The 25574-nt window shown below is 43.2% G+C and overlaps 1 protein-coding gene across 1 annotated transcript in view; it reads right to left on the bottom strand.

Annotated features, from left to right (window-relative positions):
- Positions 1–381: 381 nt before the first annotated feature.
- The window catches only part of PACRG (parkin coregulated), a 499477-nt gene continuing 474284 nt past the window's right edge, over positions 382–25574 (bottom strand). Inside the window, exon 5 of the mRNA XM_047769777.1 lies at positions 382–1028. Within this exon, the coding sequence (XP_047625733.1) occupies positions 868–1028 (161 nt within the window). The 3' untranslated portion in view covers positions 382–867. The remainder of the gene's footprint in view (positions 1029–25574) is intronic.

The following is a 25574-nucleotide window of genomic DNA, read 5'->3' on the forward strand; positions in this document are numbered from 1 at the left end:
TGGGAGGGGGTAAAAGAAAGGAGAATTGCCAAGGAAAAGGATTTGATTCATTTCAAGGGGCAATCATTAAGATGCATACAAGTCATTTTCAAAAATGATTAAAAGCCCTAAACAAACGGTTGGGTCGCATTTTGTCAATAACACGGGGTCCTGAGATGCAGTCTGTCATAACATAGAGGGACAAGGATGCAAACTAGTTTTTTAAAAACGTCATGTTTGCTGAGTTGCCTATCACACCCGCCTTCTCCGCCCCCACCTCTGGTGAGTTTTTAAACTGGAAAGCCCCTGCAAGCCCAGATCACTAGCGGGCTAGAAGCATCTATTACATTTATAGCTGAGGTTCATAATGGGCTGCAAAACTGTCCTCCTGTAATTGGAATATAGATTCAATAGTCATATTGAATGTCAAAGCCCACTGCTCTGCACAGCTGCTGGGGAGCGTTTCTCGTCCCTGACAAACACCTATTACGCAGTCAGCACAAACCCTTCCCTTACAACCTCTGACATCACCCTCGGGGCAGGCAGACACAATTGCTGAATTGCGTATGAAAATTATAGTTGTATTGTCTATACAACTGAAGGTTTAACTCGGACTCCTGCCTCTTTCCGAGCTGTATAAAGAAGCAATTCTTCTCCTAGAACAAATAAGCACAGTACACTATTGTAATCTAAGAAACAGGCACTATTTATGTATTGGAAAGCCTTGCTCTCAATAGGGCTAACAGTCCAATGGCCCATGAGCCACTATTTTAGCAGCTGTAGAAAAGTAAGCTGTAGAAGTCACAGATAATGAGATGCCAACAGCAGCAGAGAAAGATGACCGGAACGCTAAGAGGAGCCTTCCTCTAATCCCGGCTATCCCCACCACTAGTTCAGCAAGCACGACTCGTAGGTAGGGACCATGTACTTGATATTGATGAAGGCATCTTCTCCTCCGTAGCGCTCGAAGGCCTCTAGTGTCTCTTGGATCAGGTCACCGATGTTCTCTCTCTTCTGCTGGCTGTAGTCAATGCCATCTCCAGAGTTTACTGGTTCATGCAAACACACAAAGAGGCCCGTTATTTCACCACAGTTTCCCAAAAAGTCCTATACAGTAGTCTATGCGTTGTTCTCTGAATGCTTGTCAGGAGTTGCAAGCATTTAACATTTTCACATGGCCCTGTTGAGTTTTAGGAATGGTGACAAATGCAAAAAATATGAAGTCCCACATTGGAGTTGATGAGAACTCCATAATGAAAGTGAGGTGATCATGGTTACACACAAGTCAAGGAATCTCTTTCTTATACCTGGCAATTGCATTAAGAGTGTTCTGTTGGACCTTGAGTTCTTCAAAATCCCAACAGAGCATATTGAGAAGGAATTGCCCATGGTTGGGTTAGGGGTTGGACTTATGTGATTTTAAGGGGATTTACTTTAGAGCAAGAGGCTTGGCCCAATCCCACGTCCTTGCTACTTTTCTGCGAGGAGTGAGCTCTCCTCTCAGTATCACTGATCCAGGTGTTTGGCTCTCTGATAGTGTCTCCATCATTCTGGATGCAGGCGGGGGAGGAGGAAACTGCCTTTCCTGCTGTAGCTGCTCTTGATCCATCCTGGAACTCTCAGATGACAATCATCAGTTACTGTTTCACACTGTGCACTGTGCCACTGCTAGTTTAGGAGTCTTAAGTCCAGGCAGGTGGTCAGCCCAGGGAGGCACCTGGAGGACCCAACCAAGGCCCCCCTGCCTCCCAGAGCCTTGGAGTGACCATCCAGCTGCCTCTCAGACTCTGAGAGAAGGGGTTCTTAGGGCTGGCCTTCAACAGCCTGGGGTGGGGAGCCTGAGTTCAAGGTGCTTCATTCCACACAGCACGGTTGCAAACTGTTGGGACAAGAAGTGTCTGACTGCATCACACCTGGGAGGCTCCCCAATTGTGGGGGGTGTCTGACAAAAATGGGAGACCCTTTGCTTCAATCCAGAGTATAAGAATTCCCCTATTTTTCTCTAATAATAGTCATTACATGCAGGTAGGTTGCATTTCCCTCAATACCCAGCGAGCGAGTCATCTTTGTGCCCCTGCTGACGTTACCTGTTACTTCACCTTCTCTGTAATGAAAGGTGGGCTGAGAGGCCCAGGAGGGTGAGGAGGAGAGCTCAGGCCATGGGGTGCTACGGGGCAAGCAGCTGCAACTGGAAAATGTGCACTTTACCCGATTAAAGTAGTTGTTTTATGCAGATTTCAAATGTAGCTCCCAAATGCTTATCTTGCTTGAGTGTGAAAATAATAGAGGGGGGAAAAATGGCATTTCAAACCTTTTCTCTCCAGTTATTCTGAACATTTTCAAAGAGATGGAGTAACAATTCAGACCAGTAATAAAGGTAACAATTACAATCCCACACAGCAGAGATAAGCAGTTCTTTTGCTTGATTTTCCCAGAAACTTATTAGAGAAATATCACAGTCTTCCATAGAGAAAATACCTGGCTCTCCTGATTAGCTTCTTTTGATGGTGGTGGTGGGGTGTGAAGGCAGCAGGAATATTACTCATTTTCCAAAAGAGAAACATCGTGAGTCACACAGCTACAGCGCATATCGATTTTTCATAACAAATGAACTTAAAGTGGTTGGCAAAGCCATTGCAATTAGGTGGTCTTTTTTCCTTCCTCGTGGTGGAAGAAAGATGCTTTCTGCTGTGATGGGGCATGATAGATTTAAGCTAAATCTTGATTTCCAGAGTAACAGATCACCCAAACTATTTGCATAGGATAGTTGTACAGAACAAACAGGAGACAAGAGGTTGGAACCAAAGGGCTCTCGCCCTCCTGTTTTTGAGCCAAAGGTGAAATTTTGAAAAGCAAAACATAGACAAATGCACACTTAAATAGGTTTTTTTTCCTCCCTTCTGTTTTGAAGATTTTCAAGGTGGTCTGAGAAGAGAGTCAGTGCAGTGAGGGTTGCCCACCAGGGAGGAAAACGAAGTATCAATTCATGTGGAGGGCTTTCTAGCAGGAGAGGGTCTTGGGTTGAATTGAAAGAAAAGGAAACTTCTGTGTGTGTGTCTGTGTTTCTCTGTGTGTGCGCGCGCGCGTGCGCGTGAGGTGGGGGGGGGGCTGTGATGTGTGCCACGGGTGAAAAATGTTAAGGAAGAAAGTCCACTGGAGGGACGTGTGGAAGCAGCACAGTCCAAAGAAGGGGAAGCAGTGACAGGTGCAGAGGGCGGGTGTGATAAGGGAGGCCCATAACCACGGCAGGTGTTGGGAGCAGCCGCAGCTTCTCAGAATCCTGATCAGAGCATCAAAAACAGTCCAGTGAGGGGGTTTGGCTGGTCATTGTAGGCTTCTTGCCCCAGAGGACATTCCTGATAAACTCCTCCTGGTCATGGAAGAGGTGGACTTAGGGGGGAGGTGGCAGCACCTATGTTTGCATGAGCCGCTAAGGCCGTGGACAAACTCCTCGGGACACATGGAAAATGTGATGGGTGATGGTGCCGAGCTGTGACAGCCTTGATCCAGTTCCTTATGGACAAAGATACATAAATTCATCATGAATAAATGGCGCCTTTTGTTGGCATATTAGTCCAAAGGTCAAGAACTGAATAGACCACAGGACAGACATATTTTCCTGACGGAGGCAGGGGGGTTGGAAAGTCTGTACACAATGGAAAGCTTAACACACCCTGTTTTTCCCACTGCCTTCCAGAATGCTATACTGACAAGCAACACTTTATGTCAATAATAACCTATTCTTACTTTTTAAAAAATATTTAACTGTAGGAGTAAGTGGACTATGCGGCTTTTTTTTGTGTCTCAACAGTGTATAAACCAGATGATAAGAAGCACAGAACAGAATAAAAGGTGCTTATTCAAGAAGGGAGTTGGAGTTGGAATATTTCGTGGTGGCGGAAAGTGTAGCACTGGGGTAGGAAGCAAAGGCCAACAGAGGAGCACACCCGTTACTTTGGGTGCTGCCGTGATGACCTGGCACAGCTCAAGGTCAAGCCAAGTGGAGTGGCAGGCAAGCCATGTGGTCTCCATTTCAAAGCTGCTCTTTTGTCATTTTTGTGGAGGAGCTGAGCTGGAGGTGATTAGCTCGAGTCACCCTTTGAAATACATACAACACTTTTGGAAAATATGCTTGTGAGAAAAGGACTTAAAAAAAACCCAAACAGATGGTTATGTACAATTGTCAATTCTGATTAGGAAGATGGCATTTCGATTCGGAAAGCTAGGAGTCTCTTTTATGTCCAGCAGCTGGAAAGATACATTGATGACGGAGAGGGTATGTTTTATTTATAACCAAATAGTACCGTAGCAACGGTGTAAGCAGACTTTGCATTTCTGAAGGGTTAATATGCAAATAGACTAGAAGAAGGGGTTTTATTCCTCTTAGAGAGCTTGTGTGCAGGAGGTAAGCAGCTTCTGCTTGAAAGTCGTTCTCGGTTAGGAATTGTTCTCCGTACATTTAGTGTTCTGAACGTGGAAGTTGTTTTTGATGCCGTAGCAGCGTGTTCAAGTGTGCGCCTCCTCCTTTCCATCCACCGCCCTTTACACAGGCCTCACCTGGATGCCTTCCCTTTCGAGGAGCCGTTTTGGTCAGAACTGGGACGTGTCTGGGTCCCAGGCTGGCGTCTGTCAATGGCATCCTCCCAGGGAATGAACTCAGCTCATGATTGTAAAGTGGCCATCTGGACACCTCGCCACGAGGGCCACCGCAAAGGGAGGCTGCATCAGATGCGTTTCCATTTCACGGGTGGGTATCTGCAATGCAATGGATGCTGCCCAACAGCAGACACACACCATGTAGGATTTTGATGAAATATTCTCTTAGCATTTTTGCAATTTCTAGATTGTGGGGAAGCTTTATTATTTTTCCTTCTTTAGTTACTACTAGAACAGGAAAAATAAAAAAATAAAGCAAAGCAGAAAAAAAGGACCATTTTGGTGGCCAGAGCAAGGTCTTTCCAAGTTAGTGCTGGTGTTGGCGTCGACGGCATGGCTTGGCTGTCCTGAAGAATGATGTTCTCTCTGTGGACAGCACAAGACTGGGCCCTGCAGAGCAATGCAAGATGGGAAGGAAAAGGCTCTGGGGCTTGGATCATCTAGTTGGGGAGCCCAGTTGGCCGCAGTCGCTGTGGATCATGTACCCGCCCCATGAAGGCGAGCATGGGCCCATCAGCCTGACCTCAGAGCCCAGCACAGCAGGCCTCTCCCCTGCTGCTTGTGTGCCCACTGGAAAGGATCCTGTGTGTTTCAGTCAGACGCTCACGTCCCCGTATCTTAGAACAGGAAGAGCCGTGAAATGATGGGATGGCCAGGGGAGGAGCAAGGAGAGTTAAATTCAAATTTGGGATTTTCTCACTCCAGTGATTTTTGGTAAATGCTGTTAAATATTAAGTGCATGTATATTGTTTTATGAATAGTAATACACAAAAAGGTCATTGGAAATGAAAGCATTATTTGAGGCACTGGAAATATAAACCACATAAATGCTAACTTCAGGTTGTTTATCAAACATACCTGGATGAATGGATGAAATAATTGATAAAATCTACCAACAATTTGCAGTCATGATGAAGATTTGGGGAAAAGAAGCACTTCTGTTAGTTTTGCAAGCTTCTGGCTGAAGCAGCAGCAGGGCAGGCCAAGCAGGCCCCACATAGGAGAGGCAGAGGGTCTGCAGGAAGGAAGGAAGGCCCTGGGTCCACCTGCACCTGTCATCTTTAATCGCTTGGGACTTGGGTGCTTTTCAGAGCCAATGAACCAAATATTCCTAAAGAAAACACTGGCCTGGGAAACTCAATGAAAAACCACCTGAGCGAATCAGCAAACGAGAAGCAGTGACTCACATGATGTCCAGCTGCTGTTACCAGTCCTTCTCAGCACTGAGTACTGACTCTTGGAGGCTGCAATTCTACGCTGTAACTCACCACGCTCCACGACAGCGATGGTTCGTATCACCTCTTAAGTGTTCAAAGGCACTTTAAATAACTGTGGAAATTAGCCGATCTCGCACACAAATAAAAAGATGATGAACCTGACGGAGCAACACTCAAAGCAGCCTCTGGCAGCACCAGACAGTGAGCCAGGCAGGGCGATTCTCCAAGCCAGCGCACCTAAGGCTAAATGACAGTCATAAAACCCAGGCTTTGGAATAAACTGCTGCTGACACATCGTGGTTCGGCTACACCCTCCTTGGGTCTGCTGCTTTCTTCTCTGGACATTTGTGCGTGGGGTCTGGTGTGTTGTCGGGTGTGGCCACTTTGCATACACAGTATGTGAACGAGAATCCAGGCCAAGCCCAGCCTAAAGCTTTACTCAGCATGACAGCATCCATCGCTATAAAGCGACTTGCAGAGAACCCACCTGTCCACTGCGTCCCCAGGTGAGACGCCGACGCCCTCAGCAGGCGGCAGTAACTCTGGTCCTTTGCTGCTGGTCCGCAGGGGCTGAACTTTCTCCCTGAAGCACCTCCGAGTGGAATTAGACACCAACGGAAGAAGCTAAATCCATTGCTTTCTGGATTAGAAAAGGCTTCTTTTTTTGGTTTCACAAATGCCGAACTAAAAGATTTCAAAAGGTTGAAAGCCCGACTGAGAGGAGTTTTTCCTGTCAGGACTTGTAACCAGCAGCAGTGCCAGTCGCACCTAAGGCTGCATTCCTTCTGCCTGGCTCCCCGTGATGTCATCCGCCCTGGAGAGAAAGTGAGCCCAGGGCCCAGGTTCAGGTCTTGGCAGGTTTGCACGTGGAATCTATTGCAAATATTACTGTTATGTCTCTTGATGACATGAAACCGTCATGGATTTTTCTGTTGGGTGATTCTGACCAAATGTTCTCCTTGTGTTTAGCAGTTACAAGACTGAGATGACCCCCAAACAGTAATTCCCCATTTGTACTAATGGGTATTTAAGCAGAAAGGTTAGTTTTAGCGGGATAAAACTCACATTTTCCAAAAGATAGTTATTAAAAAGATGAAACATCATATAAAAAGATTTTGTTTAAAAAATAACAGTATTTATGGGTTTATAAATAGTTGCTGTGAGCTTTTTTTTTTTTCTTTTTAATTTGAATTAAGGGAGAAAAGAGGAGTTCCTGTCGTGGCGCAGTGGTTAACGAACCCGACTAGGAACCATGAGGTTGCGGGTTCGGTTCCTGCTCTTGCTCAGTGGGTTAACGATCCAGCGTTGCTGTGAGCTGTGGTGTAGGTTGCAGACGCGGCTCGGATCCCGCATTGCTGTGGCTCTGGCGTAGGCTGGCGGCTACAGCTCCGATTCAACCTCTAGCCTGGGAACCTCCATATGCCGCGGGAGCGGCCCAAGAAATGGCAAAAAGACAAAAAAAAAAAAAAAAGGGAGAAAAGAAACAGATATATTTCGTCTTTTAAGGAATTTTAAATTTCAAGACCCAGGTTAAATTGTCGACGTTTATTTTGCCAAAGATATCTGTTTATTTAGAATTAATTTGAACCCAATTTGCTTAAAGAAATAGCATTACCTCTTTTGGAATAAAAAGGCTTTCTCCCATAAAGTCTGGAAAGTTACAGTGGAAACAATCGTGAATTCCGGTCTGATTCTTTCTGGAGATGAGGGAATGGAGGAGAACAGAGGAAGAAAAGACAAGCTAGGACAAAATTCATTTTTCTACACCGAATAAGAGAAGAAGGCTTTCGGGGAGATGTTTTGAGGTTATCTGCTTTTAGAATCCTAAAGAAATGCTTCTTTCACTTTCCTGTTTAGCTCTGCTATGTTACTTTGAGGAGATTCGTTTTTTTTTTTTTCTTTTTTTCTTCCCTTAGCAATAACATGTGTCACTCTATTCAGAATTCTGGATATTTCCTCTTTGGCCCAAGCTTAACCACGACTTCCTTGGCTGACTTCATATTTTCTTGGAAAGTGATGGTTTGCAATAGCCTTAAGTCTGACCATACAATGGATATTTCCAGAGTGTTGGTTCATGGCAGGTGTAAATCAAAGTTTCAGTGGTTCTGCAACCAAAACTTTATAATAACCAGAGAATATGTGATGCTAGAGATACCCAAGGGCTTAAACACTCCAAATCTCCTCAGATCTTGTTGACATTAATGAAATTCACAAGATTTCTCTCCTCTGAAGATAAAAAGCTTTGAAGCAAGGCCTCGATTCCCAGCTGGATGTCTGTCTTTCTCCCTCTCCTTTTGACGCTGAAGCTGGGTGACTAAAGCATGAGCTTCCTAAGCCATCATGGTTTTGAAAGCTCAAGGGAGGAAAGGTTTTCATCTTTGAATGGGGGCACCGATCACTTGCGAAAGTAAAGATGTCATAAATCTTGGACCGATTGTCAATTAAACATTTAAATGTTCCTTCAGATAGACAACGAAGTTTTCTAAACAATTGCCATTTCCAACAGAAAGGTGATTTATTCTGTGGGAAATTAACGACAGAAAGATTGGAGTGTAGTGATATGGTGGAAGAAACAGTGAAGTTCAAAGGCAAATCACCGGCAATATAGTTTTTCAAACCTCAGCGGCTGCAGTGTTCAGTAACTTACTAGATGGTTAACCATGGACAGGTTACTCAATTTCTCTGCATCTTGGTTACCTTCCCTGCGCAAAGAAGGGACTGAACTTTGGGTGATCTCTCCTTCCTGCCCATCCTAACGTTACATTATATAATATCACAACACAACTTCGGAGCAAGCTTTGGAAGTGACATTATTCAATGGATGTGTTGTATCTTAACTGAAAAGACAGTAACAAGGCAACTGCATAATTCTTCAGAGAAGGTCACAAATCTCATAGCATCAAAATCAACTTTCAAATCAAGTTCTAAAAACCCCCAAAGGACAAATGTTTATACAACTAGTTCTAGTTTAGAAAGGGAACACTGTCAAAAACTCAAATTATTTGTTGACACGTTACCAAAAATTATTCCATTCTGTCATTTCGATACGTGTATATATATATGCATATATATATACATATATATATTTATTAGCATAAAACAAAATATATGAGTTGATTTTTAGTACATTCAATTGAAAGTGATTTGGCCAATACTACACACAGGCAAGCTCGGTTCATCTCTGATTAGTGAGTATTTTGAATTGGAAGTTATCCTGAGAAAAGAAGGTGGCTTCACAAGTTTGACCCTCTACAGGATGATTACAACAACAGCTTCAGGTGCCACTGTGTTAAACTGAATTCAAAGTTGTGAAGCGAAGGTGTCTTTCTCTTCTTGTTGGCCACCGTGATTCCGTGAACATTCAGTGAACACCCGACACAAAAGGAGCAGAGAGTTCTAAGCCCCAGCCCTCGCCCTCAATCTGTTTCCTGCTGCCTCTCTCAGGGTGGAGTAATAACAACAACAATAATACTAGCATAATGTCATTGAAAGCTGAGGATAGTCCTATGAGCTAGATACTATCACTAGTCAGCACAGAGGGGCACACTGAGGTTTAGGAGGGGAAGTCACTTGGTAAAGTGGCACAAGCTGCCGGTGATCCTGGGCTGCCTGCTGAGGAACAATGAGGAGGGTGCTAAGATCCGGAAAGAGAGGTCTAAGCATCCTATGCCAGGTCCCGGGAGCAGGACCTCTGCCCTTCTAACTCTAGAAGACTCTCAACCCTGCAGAGAGGGAATACCATCAGGAGAGAGGGGCTAGGTGAATGAATGCTGGGGCAGATATTCTAGGCACTGCTAGCAATCAAGTCATGTTTCCTAGGGAGGCAACAGTTCATCTTTGCTTCCCTTTTATGATACAGATGATTATGCTATCTTTCCTTCTGCATAGGTCCTTGAAATAATGACATCCTTGCTGAAATATGTGCAGGAAGACAAAATCAAGGCTGACTGATTTCAAGGACTTCTTCCAGGGCTGGGCGCTACCGGAGGACTATGGGGAAATTCTAGGATTTACCTCACATTCCCTCCCTCCTATCTTTATGAGCACTGATGACTTTTTTTTAGAGCTGAGGGTCTTAGCCATACAGTATTGCAGGTGATGGGGAAGCCATGAGGACTTCATGTGCAGGAGACAAAAGCAGCCTGAGAGCTGTCCAGGGACACCTGGCAGGCCCACACCTGAGATGCTGGGGACACCTGTCACTGTGGAACAGTAGGAAGAGGGTAAGCAGGTAAAAAGTAGGACTCTGTAGGTATCTGGATGGTCTTTCTATAGCCTTGAAAAAAAGCCAACTTCAAGTCACAGATGTTGGGGAAGTTTATGAACCAAAGTCCGAGGTTCCCATGGTCCATGAAGATGGGGGAAGGTTCCAGTGTTTCTTCAGGAAACTGTCTTAATTCTCGAATAGTATTTGATGGAATCTAGTGCCTGTGTGGGGGTTTTCAAGTGGCACCCACGAGGAAAGTGCTCACTTTACTGGCAGTGTGAGCTCCAAGTCTGGGCTCATCTTTGAAGCCTCCTTCCCTGGGTCAGATTGCGCTCGTTTGTGTGTGGCGGGTTTGCTTAGTAAATCCAGCCCCAGAGCCACGACTCCGGCCCTGGTGGTAGCCAACACAAACTCCCCTCTTCCTGATTTACCCTCTGCACGTGGCTTTTCCTCATCGCTTTCTCTCCTGATTCAGAAGCAACAGTTCCGCGTTATAGGATGGGTCAAATCCCTGGCCACCTGGGCCCTTTGTATCTGCTCTCCTTTATGAAGTCCGCCTTGTACTCTGCTCCTCCCAGTGAGACCTGCTCCACTCACACCTGCATTTCTCCCCGGCCCGAGGCCCGCATTTTTCATTCAAGTCTTTAAAAATTCCCCATAGGAACGTGCCTCCTTCTCCTTTCCGGTAAACCCAACCCCACCTCTTTTTTAAGGCTAGCTTGGGGTTTACGTCCTCGGTGAGGTGGACTCCATGATCATCTTTCTTTTGAATTCCAGCAACCCCTCCCTCCCTCACGGGTCACCCGAGGACCCTTGGGAAGTGTTTTAAGTTACTTAGTTTTCTTTCTACATTTCACTATCGCTTGAGATAGGATCACACGACTTGTAAACTTTGTTTGCTGGCATCAAATATAAATTGATTATTTATAAAAGGGAGGAAGGAATGAATGAATTAGTATTTTGTGTGTTTACAGACTTCAGATACCATACAAGCAAATTCAGTTCTAAATAAATTGTCTCTTGAATGTAGTGTCCCAAATCTGCCTAATTCTTATTCTTATTTATTATTTCCAAACTGGCGAGTTCTTATCCGTGGAGATAGTATTTATGTGGATTCAGAAAGGTTGAGTTTAAATACATACAGGGTCTATATAGTTAGATGGCCTTTGGAAAAGAGATGCTTTTCCAAAATCCTTCTTGATTTTAAAGTGGGGTTTACTTGGACCAGCCTTACATCTGAGAAAACTTTCTTTCTCCAGAATGAAAAAAATCAGGTTATCCTATTTCATCGAATGTCTAATTTTTGCTTAATATAATTTCTTACATAGCTTCATGATGCTTTTCAGTCAGGCAAATAAATGATTTCAATTGGAAAGGAAATATTGATTGCTGCTTTCAGGAAGGATGAAAACCTGTTGGAAATAATTTTACTGCTTTTAGATGCTGCTGAAAACTTTTAAAACTGGGCCAGAATGACAGCTGTCAGCATGGCTTTTCACTTCCAATAATATTAATGATACACTCCTTTTTTAGTTCTAAATATCTTTTTTTTTTTTTGCATTTGAGGTACAAAAATGAAAAAAGAAATCATGGATTTCTAACAAGTTTTATCAGCAAATGCAATAAACTACGGGGAGATATTCTCCTCAAATTATCTTTGTTAGGACTTTCATCTTCATAATGAACTCAGAACTTGGAAGCCTGTGTGTCTACACTGGGGATCCCCATCGAGACGAGGTTCGGTTAAATCACTGTAGATGAATAGCTGCACAGCGGGGCACAGAACCACAACATATACGACCTTCCTGGCCTTAATGTACCCTTTGTTCTGCTGAAGAAAATAATTAGATAGATAAACTCACTAATGGGGCTTTCAGTGAACAAACACATCACACCATTTCTGCAGATGAGATGATTCCTCGATTATCTGTGATTGATCTCAGCTTGCCTAAACTATCTCCACTTTGAAAATTCTAAGATGAATCGCTGGGTGCAAAATCTAATAGATTTCCAAGCCATTAGCTGGAAATTTTACCGAGTGAAAATCTATCTCATCAAATGAACTCAATTAATGCAAAAATAATATATTTAACGAACAAATCAAAGCAATCTGTGGGGCTGAACAGAGTTAACTGCTGTAAAAGTGACAGAGCTAAAACCTTCAAGACTTTTATAACTGTCTCAGTTTAAATAACCTCGAAATATCTTTCAAAGCTCTGACTATCAACTTGTATCAGCATCTGCACTGGTTAGTTCAATGCGGCAGGGGACATCCGCTCTGCCAGCAAGTGTATTAATGCAAGCACAAGCTGCAAATATTTGCGTGCACCTCGCTCCATTTTTACAAATGTTCAGGGCTTTGTTGAAGTCCAATCCGAGTTTTGGCTGCATGGTAAGAAACAGGGAGGTAGCTAAATCATGGGGACGAAATGAAAAAATGTGGCCATTTAATTTGCCATGGCAGCAAAATTGGGCTTGCACAAGAATTGAAACTAAAGCTTCTTGGAAATGCTGATAGGTGAAATATGCTGACTTTGATACTTTTGAATAAAGACTGTTTATTTGCCTACATTACATTTTTATCTCTTAAAATTCCTCAGTTTAGTGCACACAATTACTTTTCTCTGAATCAGGATTTTCAGAGTAGGTGAGTCCAGACAAAGTCAACTGGAAACAAACAGGAGCCTCCCCATGGGGTTGAGGCCACGAGCACAAGGATGCACCCTGGCCTGTTTCAGAATCCCTGACTGAAATGGGTATAATAATTACCACCTGTAAGGATAGGTTTGAGGATAAAATAACATATGCTGTGTCTTTATGAATATAACAAGCTGTTGATAAATTTTGACAATAATTATTATTGTAGTTTCTGTGACATCTGTACCCCAACCTTCCAGGTAACAGTAGACTGCTTATAATTCAACATTCCCTGGGCTGGACAGGAAGACAAACCCCCAGAACACCATGGAGTGAGCTTTTTGCTTTTTCATTTATAAAATGGGCTCTCTACAGCCTCAGAGAAAGAGCAGAGGTGAGCTGCTTTAACTTCAAGTCCTGCAAGAAAGTGAGTTTACTTTTTTATTTTTTTGCTTTTTAGGGCTGCACATGCAGCATACGGAAGTTCCCAGTTTAGGGGTCAAATCGGAGCTGCAGCTGCTGCCTACACCACAGCTCCAGCAGTGCCAGATCTGAGCCACGTCTGTGACCTACATCACAGCTCATGGCAATGCTGGATCCTTAACCCACTGATTGAGGCCAGGGATTGAACCTACATCCTTATGGATACTCGTTGGATTCATTTCCACTGAACCACAAGGGGAACTCCGAAAGTGAGTTTATTGTCAGTCATCTGGACTCACCATAAACACAGAGCTGCACTGCTGGGGATGTTTGTTACTGAGGCACGGTTTGTTCTAATCTAGATGGGTTCCTTGGACCCTGTCTAGATCATGATCAAGGCATGTGCTTGTGGGACTTTATAAGCAAAGCAATGTACGGCATAAACTTATGCGCACTAGCTGCTCTCATCTGCCTCTCTCCTCAGGTTGAGTTTAATATGTTGGTGCCTAAATAAATGGGGAAAGATTGTTCTTTTCCTCTGGCATATGCACTCAGGCTTGACCATCTGAGCCCTGGCTGTCTTGTTTCTTTTTCTTTTGCTTCAGCAAAGACCTGATTTTTCTAATTTCAGGAGTAGATTACCCTATTCCTTAGATTACTGGCTGACTGTGCGAAATATAGACTTTGCAAACCAACAGGAAAATGTGGATTTAGTTTTTGAATGCAAACCTGATCCTTGTGCCTCAAGTCATATAAAATATGACACACACACACACACATATATATATAGCATTCCTATGAGACCTAATATTTGGAAAATAACATACATTCACATTTCCTAATTTTGTGTTTTGGAGCACTAATTGGCACTTAATACATACTTATGACAATGTGTTATAATTCTGATTGTATATCAAGCAAGTAGCTGAGTTGAGTGGAGAGATAGGGGGAGAGGAGGTGTCCTTGCCTATTGCTGACCACAAGGTAAGAGCTATGTTGGAGGAGACAGTAGAACAGAAGGGGGAACTGGAGCAACGTTCTGGCTCATGTCTTACCAAGATGGAGAGGTTTAGAAAACTTGCTTTCCTGCTTTTTCTATTGTAGCTCAAATCACCCCATCTCCCTCCTTCACTGCATGGGTTGCTACTTTGACCTCTGAGACTCCCAAGGCCCTCTCTACACTTCGGGACTTTTCAAACCATGACCCTAGGCCCCTTGGGATGATGGTGGGCACGGGCTCCCACTCCTGGACAGGCTCTCAAATCTGACATTTGCATGGTAGACCCAGAGCTCTGAGTGACCTTGGCAAACATCCTGCCAAGCAAGCACACTTGCCGACTTCTGTTAATCTGGATGAGGAAAAACCTTCAGATTGGTGGAGAAAACTGGACCAAGGGCTCAGCTGATTTCTGGCCGTCACTCTGGGGTTCCCCTACCAGGGATCAATCATCCTTCAACCCCCCAAGGCCTCTAAATAAACCATCCCGTTTAATTTCAGCCTTTTGGAATACTGTCTGCTGAGGAACGCTGCCCTCTACATGCTTCTATGCACAAGATACACATTCTTAGATTTGAAGATCTGCCACGGGATGTGAGCCCCTGTGCCTCAGCTGCTTATATTTTTACAGAGATCTTTGGTTCACGAGAGCAGCTCTATTGGTGGGGATTTTAGGAGTCAAAGGAGTCTGGCTTTGCCAGCACTTGTGGACAAATTTCCTGGCTTTGGGATGACAGCAAATCTGTCATTTTCTCTCCTTCCAGATGGTACAGCTCCAGGTGTGGAGTCAGGAACTGGGGAACTCAACTACCCCGATATGTCTGTGGGTGTGGGCTGAGGGAGGGGGCTCCTGCCAGAAGGGAGAGGCCCATGGAGAAGGTAGAGGGATGTAAATCCCAGGAGAAAATCAGGAGCTGGGTTCTAATCTGACCCCGAGTGTGGTGGTCTAAGTTCTGTGATTTTAGGAAGATCAACGGTGTGGGGTTCTAGGAGCTGAGGGTAGAGTGAAGAACTAGAGGGGTACAGAAGGAGTTCACAGTCTGGAAGAGGAGGCAGATATTAATACCCTAATAAACCAAAGACAGAACAAGAGTACTTGAGTGAGAAGTTCTAGCAAGGAATGAAAATATGGGTTGTGGCAGAGAGGGACTGGGAGGGATCACCTTGGGCCAGTGACCAGGAAGGTCTTGCTGAGAAAATTAAACTCAAGCTGAGTTCTGAATGCTGAGAATAAGCCAGCATTGTAACAAGCAGCCTGGGAAGGATGTGCCGCACAGAATAGCCAATGCAAGAAAGGCCTTGAGGTTGGAACAAGTTGTCATCAGAGAGCACGGTATCACCCGGTTTTGCCATTGCTCTTTGCACTGCTGACGCTGCTCCATATAATTGCAATTTTTAATGACTTTAACAGCTCTGGGGTGAAGGAGTATGATGGACATCGACCCTCCTCGAGTTAGGGACACCGTCTCCTGCCAGGTTTTCACCGTTTTGGATAACGATGCAATAATGACTGTATCTTTGTGTACACAGTCTTTTTCTTTAGTTCTACTATTTCCTTGAAACAATTCTCAGAAGTGAGGTTACTGCTTCAAAGAATACAAAAAGTTAGTAGGTTATTGGTGTATATATATATATATATATATATATATATATATATATATATATATCCATATTGATTTTCAGAAAGGATGCCAACTTAGGTTACCAGCAATGTAAGAGCTTACCTGTTTATCACAGCACTGGATGTCGTAATAATAAATTTTGTAAATTTTGTTAATTCAGTACATATAAAATGTTACTTTGTTAATATTTTTCTAATTACTAAGGTGTGCTAACATTTCCCAATGCATTTTTTTTTTTTTTGCTACATGGATTTTTTTTCCACTTATGAGAATGATTTGTTCTTATCTTTAGTCTGTTTATTTATTGGGTCATTTTTTACAAGATAAACAAAGTTTCCTGACATCCTGGGAATAGGGAGTGGACAGATCTCTGCAGTTAGATATCCTACACTCTCTTCCTTTGTCTGAATCAGCACTATTTCAGAGAGTGGAGGGTGGAAAAGAAATGCTGTAACTTCTAGAGGTGGCCCGGGGCAGTGGTACCCTGGGAACTGAAAGAATCGGAGGGATTGTGTTCAGAAATGTGGAGGCAATAGCATAATAAATTCAATTACTTTGAGTAATTTAATGGACTATCACCTCCAGAAGGAGGAACATTTATAATGTGGAGGTTTCTAAAAGGCTTCTTTACACCCTTTCCTTAGGACCACCCATCCATCTGTCCACCCACCACCCACCCATCTCTTGCTTCCTAGGTCATTGCCTGAAGGACCATGCTCAGTGACCCACCAGGCTAGTCACAGGTGGGACCTCATGAGAGGGCGAGTCCAGCCTTCACTCATAGTGTACCTTAAATCAAGACTTTGGGGGTGACCTTCAAATTGGATGATTTACACATGGAAAATCACTGTTATTTTGGTTTATCTGTGCGAAGTTTTCATTTGTTAAATGTTAACTCTGTGATATACTACAACCTGTGTTGGCATGTCTACCTTTTTGTATTGTATGGGGAGCCCCTAAAGATGAAGGTGGCACCGGGAGGTACAAGCCGGATGCAGACGGAGCTAAGCCGGAGCATTTGTTCTCACTAAATGTTAAAAGACCAGTAGCAGTGGAAACTGAAGTCTGCTATTTATCTTCAGGCTAGGGATAGTGCAGACAGCTGCAACCTGAGCCTCCTCGTAAAACCATGCCAGTACCCTTAACCGTGACCTCCGGCAGGAGATGCACTTCAGTGGGTGCACTGATAGCTCTTTCAGGCACAGATGAGCACTGTTGGGTCCGTTTTGTTTTGAGGCCAGATGATTAACCCGTGGGCCCTTGTTAGTGAGTAACCGGGAAAGAATGTCTTTACCTCTTACTGCAACTTTAACAAGACAAAGCTTTCTAGTGGGAAGAAAGTTGCATATTACATCCAGAGGAGATTTTTAAGGTGAAAACAAACTCCACGAAAGGACTTTGAACCTGATTGGCGCTGAGCTCTGACAAGGTCAGATTGATAATTGAGGTGCCATTCTATTAGTCAAGATAAATGTAATTATTTGGGTAGCTATTTCAGGACACATGACCCTTAGTTCCGAACTATCTGGGTATTTCTTTTACATTTTTCACTTCCTTTTATGTAGTTACAGCCTGTTACAAGATGGAATGTTAAAAATTAAGAAAAAGCAAGCTGTTTACAGAGATCAGTGTGGAACATTTACAGTTGTTTTTCTTATATGGACAAGCTACCGGCAAGTCTAATCAGTGCTCTCTCAAAGCCCAAGGTAAAATATAACCCATGAAACACATCCAGGGCTGCACATGTTAGCCCACTGTTATGGTCCTTCTTCAGTGGTGAGTCTGTCAGGGAACCAGTGATTAATCCTCTAGGAAACTACATACCTAGGACCCCAAATGTTACGGATCTAAAAAGCCACATGGTAAATAAAACCACTCAAATTCTAAGTTCCTTTAAGTCCTGTTAAAATTGTTATTTTGCTTGAGGGAACTAAATTGACTCACTTTTAATTTTTTCTACTCTTTCCTTAAAAAACCTTAAGATGGCAAGTCAGAATTTGGGGAGCAGAGTAGACTCCAGGGGTCTCTATTTTCTGCCGAATGCAGTTGAAATTCTACCAAAAACAAGATCTCAAAAGTCTACCAAAGACGCAGGGGACCGTGGGCTTGAAGGAAGGTGATCCAGAGAAGGGCGTGGGCTGCCTTGTGCAGAGACAGACCCTAGCGGAGCCACAGAGGTGTCTCTCGCTCTCAGGAGGTAGGGGACCATGGCATCCTGCCTGCGGTTTGTTGAGCAAACTTCTGATTGAGCAAAGGTCCGTGCTCTCCGGTCCTGGAAACGTGTCTGGGGCCTCAGGATACTCAACTGACCCTCTGCGGAGAGAAGGTGTCAGCATCAAGTGGAGTCTTACGTTGCTTCCCTTAATCCTCAAGCAGTTCCGTGAGGTTGGTGACGAGGATGAAGGGGATGGAAAGGTACATAATGATTTCTCCTCCCAGGTACTTAGGTAAGTGACGGCATAGAGATGAAATTTTAAGTAGGTAAAATTCTGGTCACATATGTGTAAGCATGGTATTGGTGTTTCGAACACTATTTGTAGGTATAATCATCATTATAACATCAGTATCAATGCCTCATCTCAGGGTAGTGGTGAGAATTAAATACACTAACCTGTATTAAGCACCTAGCCCAAAGCTTGACAGGTACTGGGCACTAGACAAGTGTTTGCTTCCCTCACGTCCCTCCAGGGTCCCCTCTCGAGCAGATAGCATACGCATCAATAACCCAAATCTACGCATTGTGCAGATGCGTAAATGGTCAGAGATGGGGTTTAATCACAGGTTTACCTAAAGCTGAAGTCGCAGTTATTTCCATTACAACCTGCTTCCTCTCTCAGGGAGCTCAGGGTCAGTATGGTCAAACCCAGTTTTCTCAGAAATTTCTGACAGTTGATCCTGTAATCACTTTGGAAAGGGGGTCCCTCCTAATCTCCGGGGAATATTTGGTATTAAATATATTTCGGTTTATGTCATTCTTCTTTCTATATCCAAGAAGAATTCAAATAACAGAGAAACCAGGGTTGGAGATCAAACTGGAATGCATTTAAGATTTTAAAATGTGCCTGTGCCTCTAAGAATAATAATGAAATTATTTATATTTAGCCACGTGACATTGCCAATATTGAACAATTTTTGACTTATAAAAATGTCAAATTCATATAGGTTTAATCTAAATTTTAATTTTTTTTTTGTCTTTTGTCTTTTTTGTTGTTGTTGTTGCTATTTCTTGGGCCGCTCCCGCGGCATATGGAGGTTCCCAGGCTAGGGGTTGAATCGGAGCTGCTGCCACCGGCCTACGCCAGAGACACAGCAACGCGGGATCCGAGCCGCATCTGCAACCTACACCACAGCTCACGGCAACGCCAGATCGTTAACCCACTGAGCAAAGGCAGGGACCGAACCCGCGACCTCATGGTTCCTAGTCGGATTCGTTAACCACTGCGCCACGACGGGAACTCCTAAATTTTAATTTTTTAATGGCGGCAGAACTGACATATAACATTCCATTAGTTTCAGGTGTACGACATCGGGATTTGATGTTTATATATGTTGTCTCACCCCAGTAAGTCTAGTTAATAGCCATTACCATTTATAGTTGCAAACCTTTTTCCTTGTGATGAGATCTTTTAAACTCTACCCTCTCAGCAACTTCCAAATATAGAAATACTTACAGTATTATTATTATTTTTTTGGGGGGGGGGGAGGAGGGGGCGCACCCATGGCACATGGAGGTTCCCAAGTTAGGGGCTGAACTGGAGCTAGAGCTGCCGGCCTACACCCTGGCCACAGCAACGCCAGATCCGAGCCGTGTTTGAGACTTAACACCACAGCTCACGGCAACACCAGATCCGGGACCCACTGAGCGAGGCCAGGAATTGAACCCACATCCTCATGGTTACTAGTCAGGTTCGTTTCCGCTGAGCCATGACGGGAACTGCCTGCATTACAGTGTTATTAGCTATAATTACCATGCTGTACCTTCCATCCCCAGGACTTATTTTATAACCGGAAGTCTGTTCCTTACATTTTAATTCTTCCTATGTGGAAAGAATTGCCATGTGATTCCTATCGTATTGTAGGCACTAGCTGTGTAAGCATCTTTGGTGCATTTGGCTTCTTTAATTTTGATTCTCAACCACCTTGTGAGGTTGGTAATGTTATTACCCACAGTTTTACCTGTAGGAGCCTGAGATATGGAAAGGTGAGATTTGACTTTCATTTCTAAAATGTAACCAAATGTCTTTATGGATAGTTTGATCAAGAAATTTGATTCTGATACATACGAAAACAAGATGAACTATAAAAATGTCATATTAAATAATTTCCTTAATAATGGACATATTATTCGACTGAATGAAAACTGCTTTTCCTCTATATAGCTTTATAGCTTCGGAATTACCTGTGAAATTAATGTACAAATAACAATGTTGAGTCACTGTAATTGGTACAAATTAGATGCAAGGACAGGTATGGTGGTCAGAAAATTTACTGTGAGGGAAAAAGTTTGTATCTGATCCTTCAAGATATTTCTTTCTTTTCCAAGTTTTCTCCTATGTTTTCTTTTCCTTGAGTTGAAATTTTACATTTTATATTTGGAGAAAAGTGAGATCAACATTGGCAACTTGATTTTTATTGATTAATTTTAAATCTAAATATTGTTTTTAGTAATTTTCCTCTCTTCTCCATGAAAATAACTTGGTTAAAGTTACCATCTTCACTGTTTGAGATTTTTTTTCCCTCTGCAATATGCTTTTTAAATTGTTTTATGAAAATATTTCCGTAGGGGATACAAAACAATATCATGATGACATAATTTGTTTTATTTCCATGAAATTTCATAGAAACATACATAAAGCAACATTATAGCTGATTAACTTCCTTATATGAGATTAAATTCTCATTAATATATTTTTAATGTTTTATGAAAAATATTTTAATACAAAGAAGTACAATTCCTTCATCTATTTTACTACAATTGCATTTTTGTTTTAGATCATTTTCATTAAAATATTTTGTTTCCTAACCAAAATAAAGTTCACTTTTTTTCCTTAAAGAAATAAATTGAGTCATATTCTGTAATCGCTATTGGAGGGATCAGGCTAGACAGTATTTTGGCCAAGATAAAATCTAGGTTGGAATAGGAAAATAGGAAAGTGCTGGAAGATATTATTACCAGACTTTGTAAGGATATATCGAAATGCGGTTAATACTTTTGTTTTCTTTTCACAGTTATGTCCTTTGTATTCTTTGTTGATGTTGAAAAAATATGATTTTCTAGATCCTTATTTAACTTTCAAAAATGACTAAAAGCTCCATTAAAAAATCTCATAACACTGTAAGCCTATATTCTTTATCAACCTAGAGCAAACATGTCATACTTCTGGGAGTTCCCATTGTGGTGCAGCAGAAATGAACACGACTCATATCCATGAGGACTCGGGTTCGATCCCTGGCCCTGCTCAGTGGCTTAAGGATCTGGCATTGCCGTGAGCTGTGGTGTAGGTTGCAGTCCAGCTTGAATCCTGCGTTGGTGTGGCTGTGGTTCTGATTCAACCCCCAGCCTGGGAACTTCCATATGCCGCCGGTGCAGCCCTAAAAAAGAAAAGAAAACAAAACAAGACATGTCATACTTTTGAGTACTTATGTTCAGAGTCACGTGCACTCTCATTAGGTGTGTTGGTCTTATTGTTACAGCGCCTTCTTTATCCCCATATTGTGGAAGATAAACATTTTAGTTACAAACATGTTTGACCTCGTGGGCCATATGTATATAGCTGAATAACTGAAATTTCCCAAAATTATATTTCGTAGTTCCTGATGCAACTGTCAACTCTATACGGCAATCTGGCTGAGCAGGCTTCATTGCCTTGGGTCACCCAGAAATGAGCATAAGACTTAATTTTATTGTTGAACTGCATCATTGCCGTTTGTAAAGCCTGCTTGATTACCAGGAGGAGACAAGGGCTGGCTCTGGGCCTCTAGATACTCCAAACGCAGAGGTACCTTGGCACCCACACAACAGCTTGCCCACGAAGGTGCCTGCACGGCTGTGCCCACGTGGACACAGGCGCGTGGACTGTGAGCTCGGCAGGAAGGATGTGAGGCACTTCCATCTGTTGTGGAAGCCGAGATCAATCGTTCATTACTGACTCTTTGCCCAGGACCTAAGTGTCATTAAACTCTCCAAAGAACGACATGCTTCATAGGACCTCCTAGAAACTTCGCTTGCTGTTAAACCTTTCCTATTAAGCATAAAGGGAAGTCATGCAAAATCTTTTCTAGGAACCTGAATAATTCATGGATACACTGGGAAGATGTCTAAATATTAGCACTATGTTTGATTTTACATTTAGGATCAATCTTTATCTGTTTCTATCTTTGAAAAAATCCTTGCAAGGGTGTGAGATTGCTTACTCATTTCGACAAGCCCTAGTCGGAAGGTAATGCTCGTTTGCTATCACGGTGAACTTGAAAGGAATGAAAAAAAAAAAAAAAGCTTTTTAAAGGAATCAGAAGAAACAGAACTTTGAATTACTCTGGTTTAGACTTTTTCAATACTATGAAAGAATACCACGAGTCCATGCAGAAGTGACATTTGAATTATGCGCTATTTAAAACAAACACTGGCTCAATGACAGACGTGTCCTCTGACATTTTTCCCCTTCATTCTGAATATATTTATGCTTTATTTTAGTAAAAATTTTGTTCTATGAAAAATGTTAGACATTGGATTACGTTACCAAAAGCATTTGGACTTGCCACATGGCGAAGTGTGAGGAGAATGACTCAGACCCCTCCTACACGCCACAGCCCTTCCGTTGTCAAGGCTGGTCATCCTCTCCATTTCCACGGCCACTGTCACACGCTGTCCCCTGAGCGCTGTCCCCAGACTTGCCTTACCCTTGCAATAACGTCTCCACTGTCCTCTCCTGCCTTTCGTCTTCCCAGCCGCTCAGATTCCTCCTCCACAACCACCTAATTAAACCTTCACTAACTCAGCTTGCCTTGCATTTCTCCACTGCCGAAAACACTCAGAAGTTTACCATTATCTGTTGAGTAAATTTCAGCCTCCTTGGCCTGGCATCAAGCCCTCCTGAGTGGGCTGGAGGCCAATCCTTACCATCTAATCTTCTCCCACAGGAGCATCGGGCTCCAGGCAAATGACAATTGTTGTCCCCAGACAAGAGTAAAGGGCTCCCCACCTTCTCAGTTTTCCTTCATGCTGGATTTCCCTCCCATCTCTGCTTATTACAATCCATACGAGTTGTTTTATCTCTGAAGCCTTTCCCGATCACACAAGTCAGAAGACATTTTTCTTTCCTTTAATCATTTACAAAGTGTCTATGCTTCTCTCACTATTTCTCATCAAGAAACCGATCCTAAAGGTATTGTGAAACTATCTCCTTGACAGGAATTCAGCTCCTTGAAGATGGGAACCATCGTTGAGTCATCTAGAGTGTCTATCTTAATAGAGTGCGTGCTGAAGAAAAGGTTCCTTGGCAAAATAAATATGAGGGGTTAATACTGCTGCAGGATGGAAAGGTGTCTGGGACCCTGCTGTACCTCCATCACTGGGACCCAGGTGACAGGGCAGGACCAAAGCTGGCCAGCAGAGGGGTCATCTGGAAGTGGAGAAAGACCCAGGGAGAAGCCAATAGAACTGAGGCCAGGAGCGTGAGGGCTTTAAGCTAAACTGACTGCCTGGGCCGTCAGGCAGTTGGTGCTTCCTTGAAGGAAAGTCAGTGTTAGAACTGGTAGGAGATGGTTTGCTTAAGAATCCTTGAGGAGAAAGGACAAGATCAAAGAGGCAGATCAGAGGCACAGAGGAAGCCCTAGGAAGACACCCTCTCCTGGCTGACTCTGGTCCTCTCCCTGACCTTGGATTTACCTTGAGCTCTTGTGGATCTGACCACATTTGTTAAGTGTGATCTGTCAATGACCCCTGGGTGAAGGGCACCTAGCTGGATGCCCTCCTTTGAGCCAGGACGTAATAATTATAACAAGGCTAACATCTGTGGAGTGTTTTCTACTGCAGGTGCTAAGCTGTGCTTAAACGTGTTGTTTTGCTTCATCTTTGTAATAAGCTGTGAGGCGAGCGCTATTACCACCATGTGCATTTGGGGTTTCAGCAACGGCGTGTTCAGGACATGAAGAGATTAGCCCAGCTCACACAAGGAATACACAGGTAGCCTGGTGGAGGGGCGGGGGAAGGCTAGGGGCTCTCAGCCTCTTCTCCCCACAGCCAGCTTTGTGGCTGCTTCTTCCCTTTGGTCGGGTCTAGGCTTCATCAACTCCATTTTCACAGGCCAGAGAAAGAGGCAGCTATAGCTTTAAGATTTGGGTGCTGATATAACATTTTCGGTGCCTTGGGAAATTTTCTCCTAAAAAATAGGTTTTGACTATAACCTCATCCTGTTAAGACAGTCATTCAGTCACTGTTGTGTGTGTGTATGTGTTTGAATCTGAAGCCGGCGCAGAGAGAGAACGGGCAGGGACTTGTGGGTGGGGGTGGTCTCGAGAAGACACAGGCCTTGTGCTAGAGGCTGAGAGCGATGGGCCCACCTGCATGGAGCCTGATGAGCAAGTCACTCAGCTCTGCCGAAAGAGGATCATAACAGCTCCCTCCTGGGGTCAGCGGCAGGTGGGAGAAATGGCAGTGTGTGTACTATGTTCATGGTGAGTGTCACCTCAATTGACCTGTCATTATTGTGGGCACTTAGACTGGCGTCATCAGGGATTTATTAATAGAACAACATTGTGGAACTAGATTACTTATAAGGCTTTCTTAGCTTTCATTTAAATTTTTTTTTTGGATATAATCTTAAACATTCAAAAAACTAAAATCATTTCTAAAAAAGATTGATGACGTCATTGGAAAAATTAGGAGATATTTACAAAAGAAAAAGCGACACAAGGCTAAAATTGTAATGATTCTTACAATCTGTGATGTCCTTAAGGAGAGTGCTTTGGAAACACTGAGGAAAGGAACCGCATAAAGGAAAACACCTTTAGACTGATTTGGTCCTAATGCATCTAATGCCACATCAGGAAAGTCAGTACATTAGAACAAACAAAACCCAAGTACAGGCAAGCACTCTGGACCACAGCAGATGCCTGACCCAGAGGTCAGCCCGTGGCATCTGCTCGCACGGGCAGACACCAGCACGGAGAAGGTCCGGGGACCAGTCTCAGCCTCCCATCTGCAGGCTGCCATCTAACATCGCAATGGCGTGCGGCTGACCTTGACACATCCTCCAAGACGGAGGACGACTTTTATCATTTGGTTCCACCTTTACTGGTCACGGTCTTCTGATCTTCACAATGGCAATTCAGTTAACTGTTCTAATGAAGGGAAGCCTCTGAATAAGTCGCCCCCAAACAACAGGGAGTCCTAAATTCACTTGCATGTCTCTTCAGAGTTCATTGGATGATTTTTTGCTTCATGCATACCCACACAATTGTAGTTATTTTAGATACCGTGCAAAAACTACTTTATGTTCTCTGTGTATTCTGGGAAGGTAATTGGGAAAAGTCATTCTCAAATGTTTAGTGTAATGGATGAGTAGTTACTTTGTGATTAAAAAGTTCTCTATGCACTATTTTTCGAAGATAATCAAGAACTAATTTTATGCTCAAATTTCAGGTAAAGAGCTGCATAAAATGATTCAGCATTATAAATCTGATAACACGGAATAGTTTTATTAGTTCCTACTCAAAGGTATGCTGATAATAGCCAAATTCTTTTATCCTCATTTTAAATTTCAAATGTCAGATAATGCTAATAACAGCCGTTAGTTATGGAGCGTTTGTTCTTCCGTGTGTATGTTACAGACATT

The sequence above is a fragment of the Phacochoerus africanus genome, chromosome 2 (genome assembly GCF_016906955.1).
Source record: "Phacochoerus africanus isolate WHEZ1 chromosome 2, ROS_Pafr_v1, whole genome shotgun sequence".
NCBI classification, from domain to species: domain Eukaryota; kingdom Metazoa; phylum Chordata; class Mammalia; order Artiodactyla; family Suidae; genus Phacochoerus; species Phacochoerus africanus.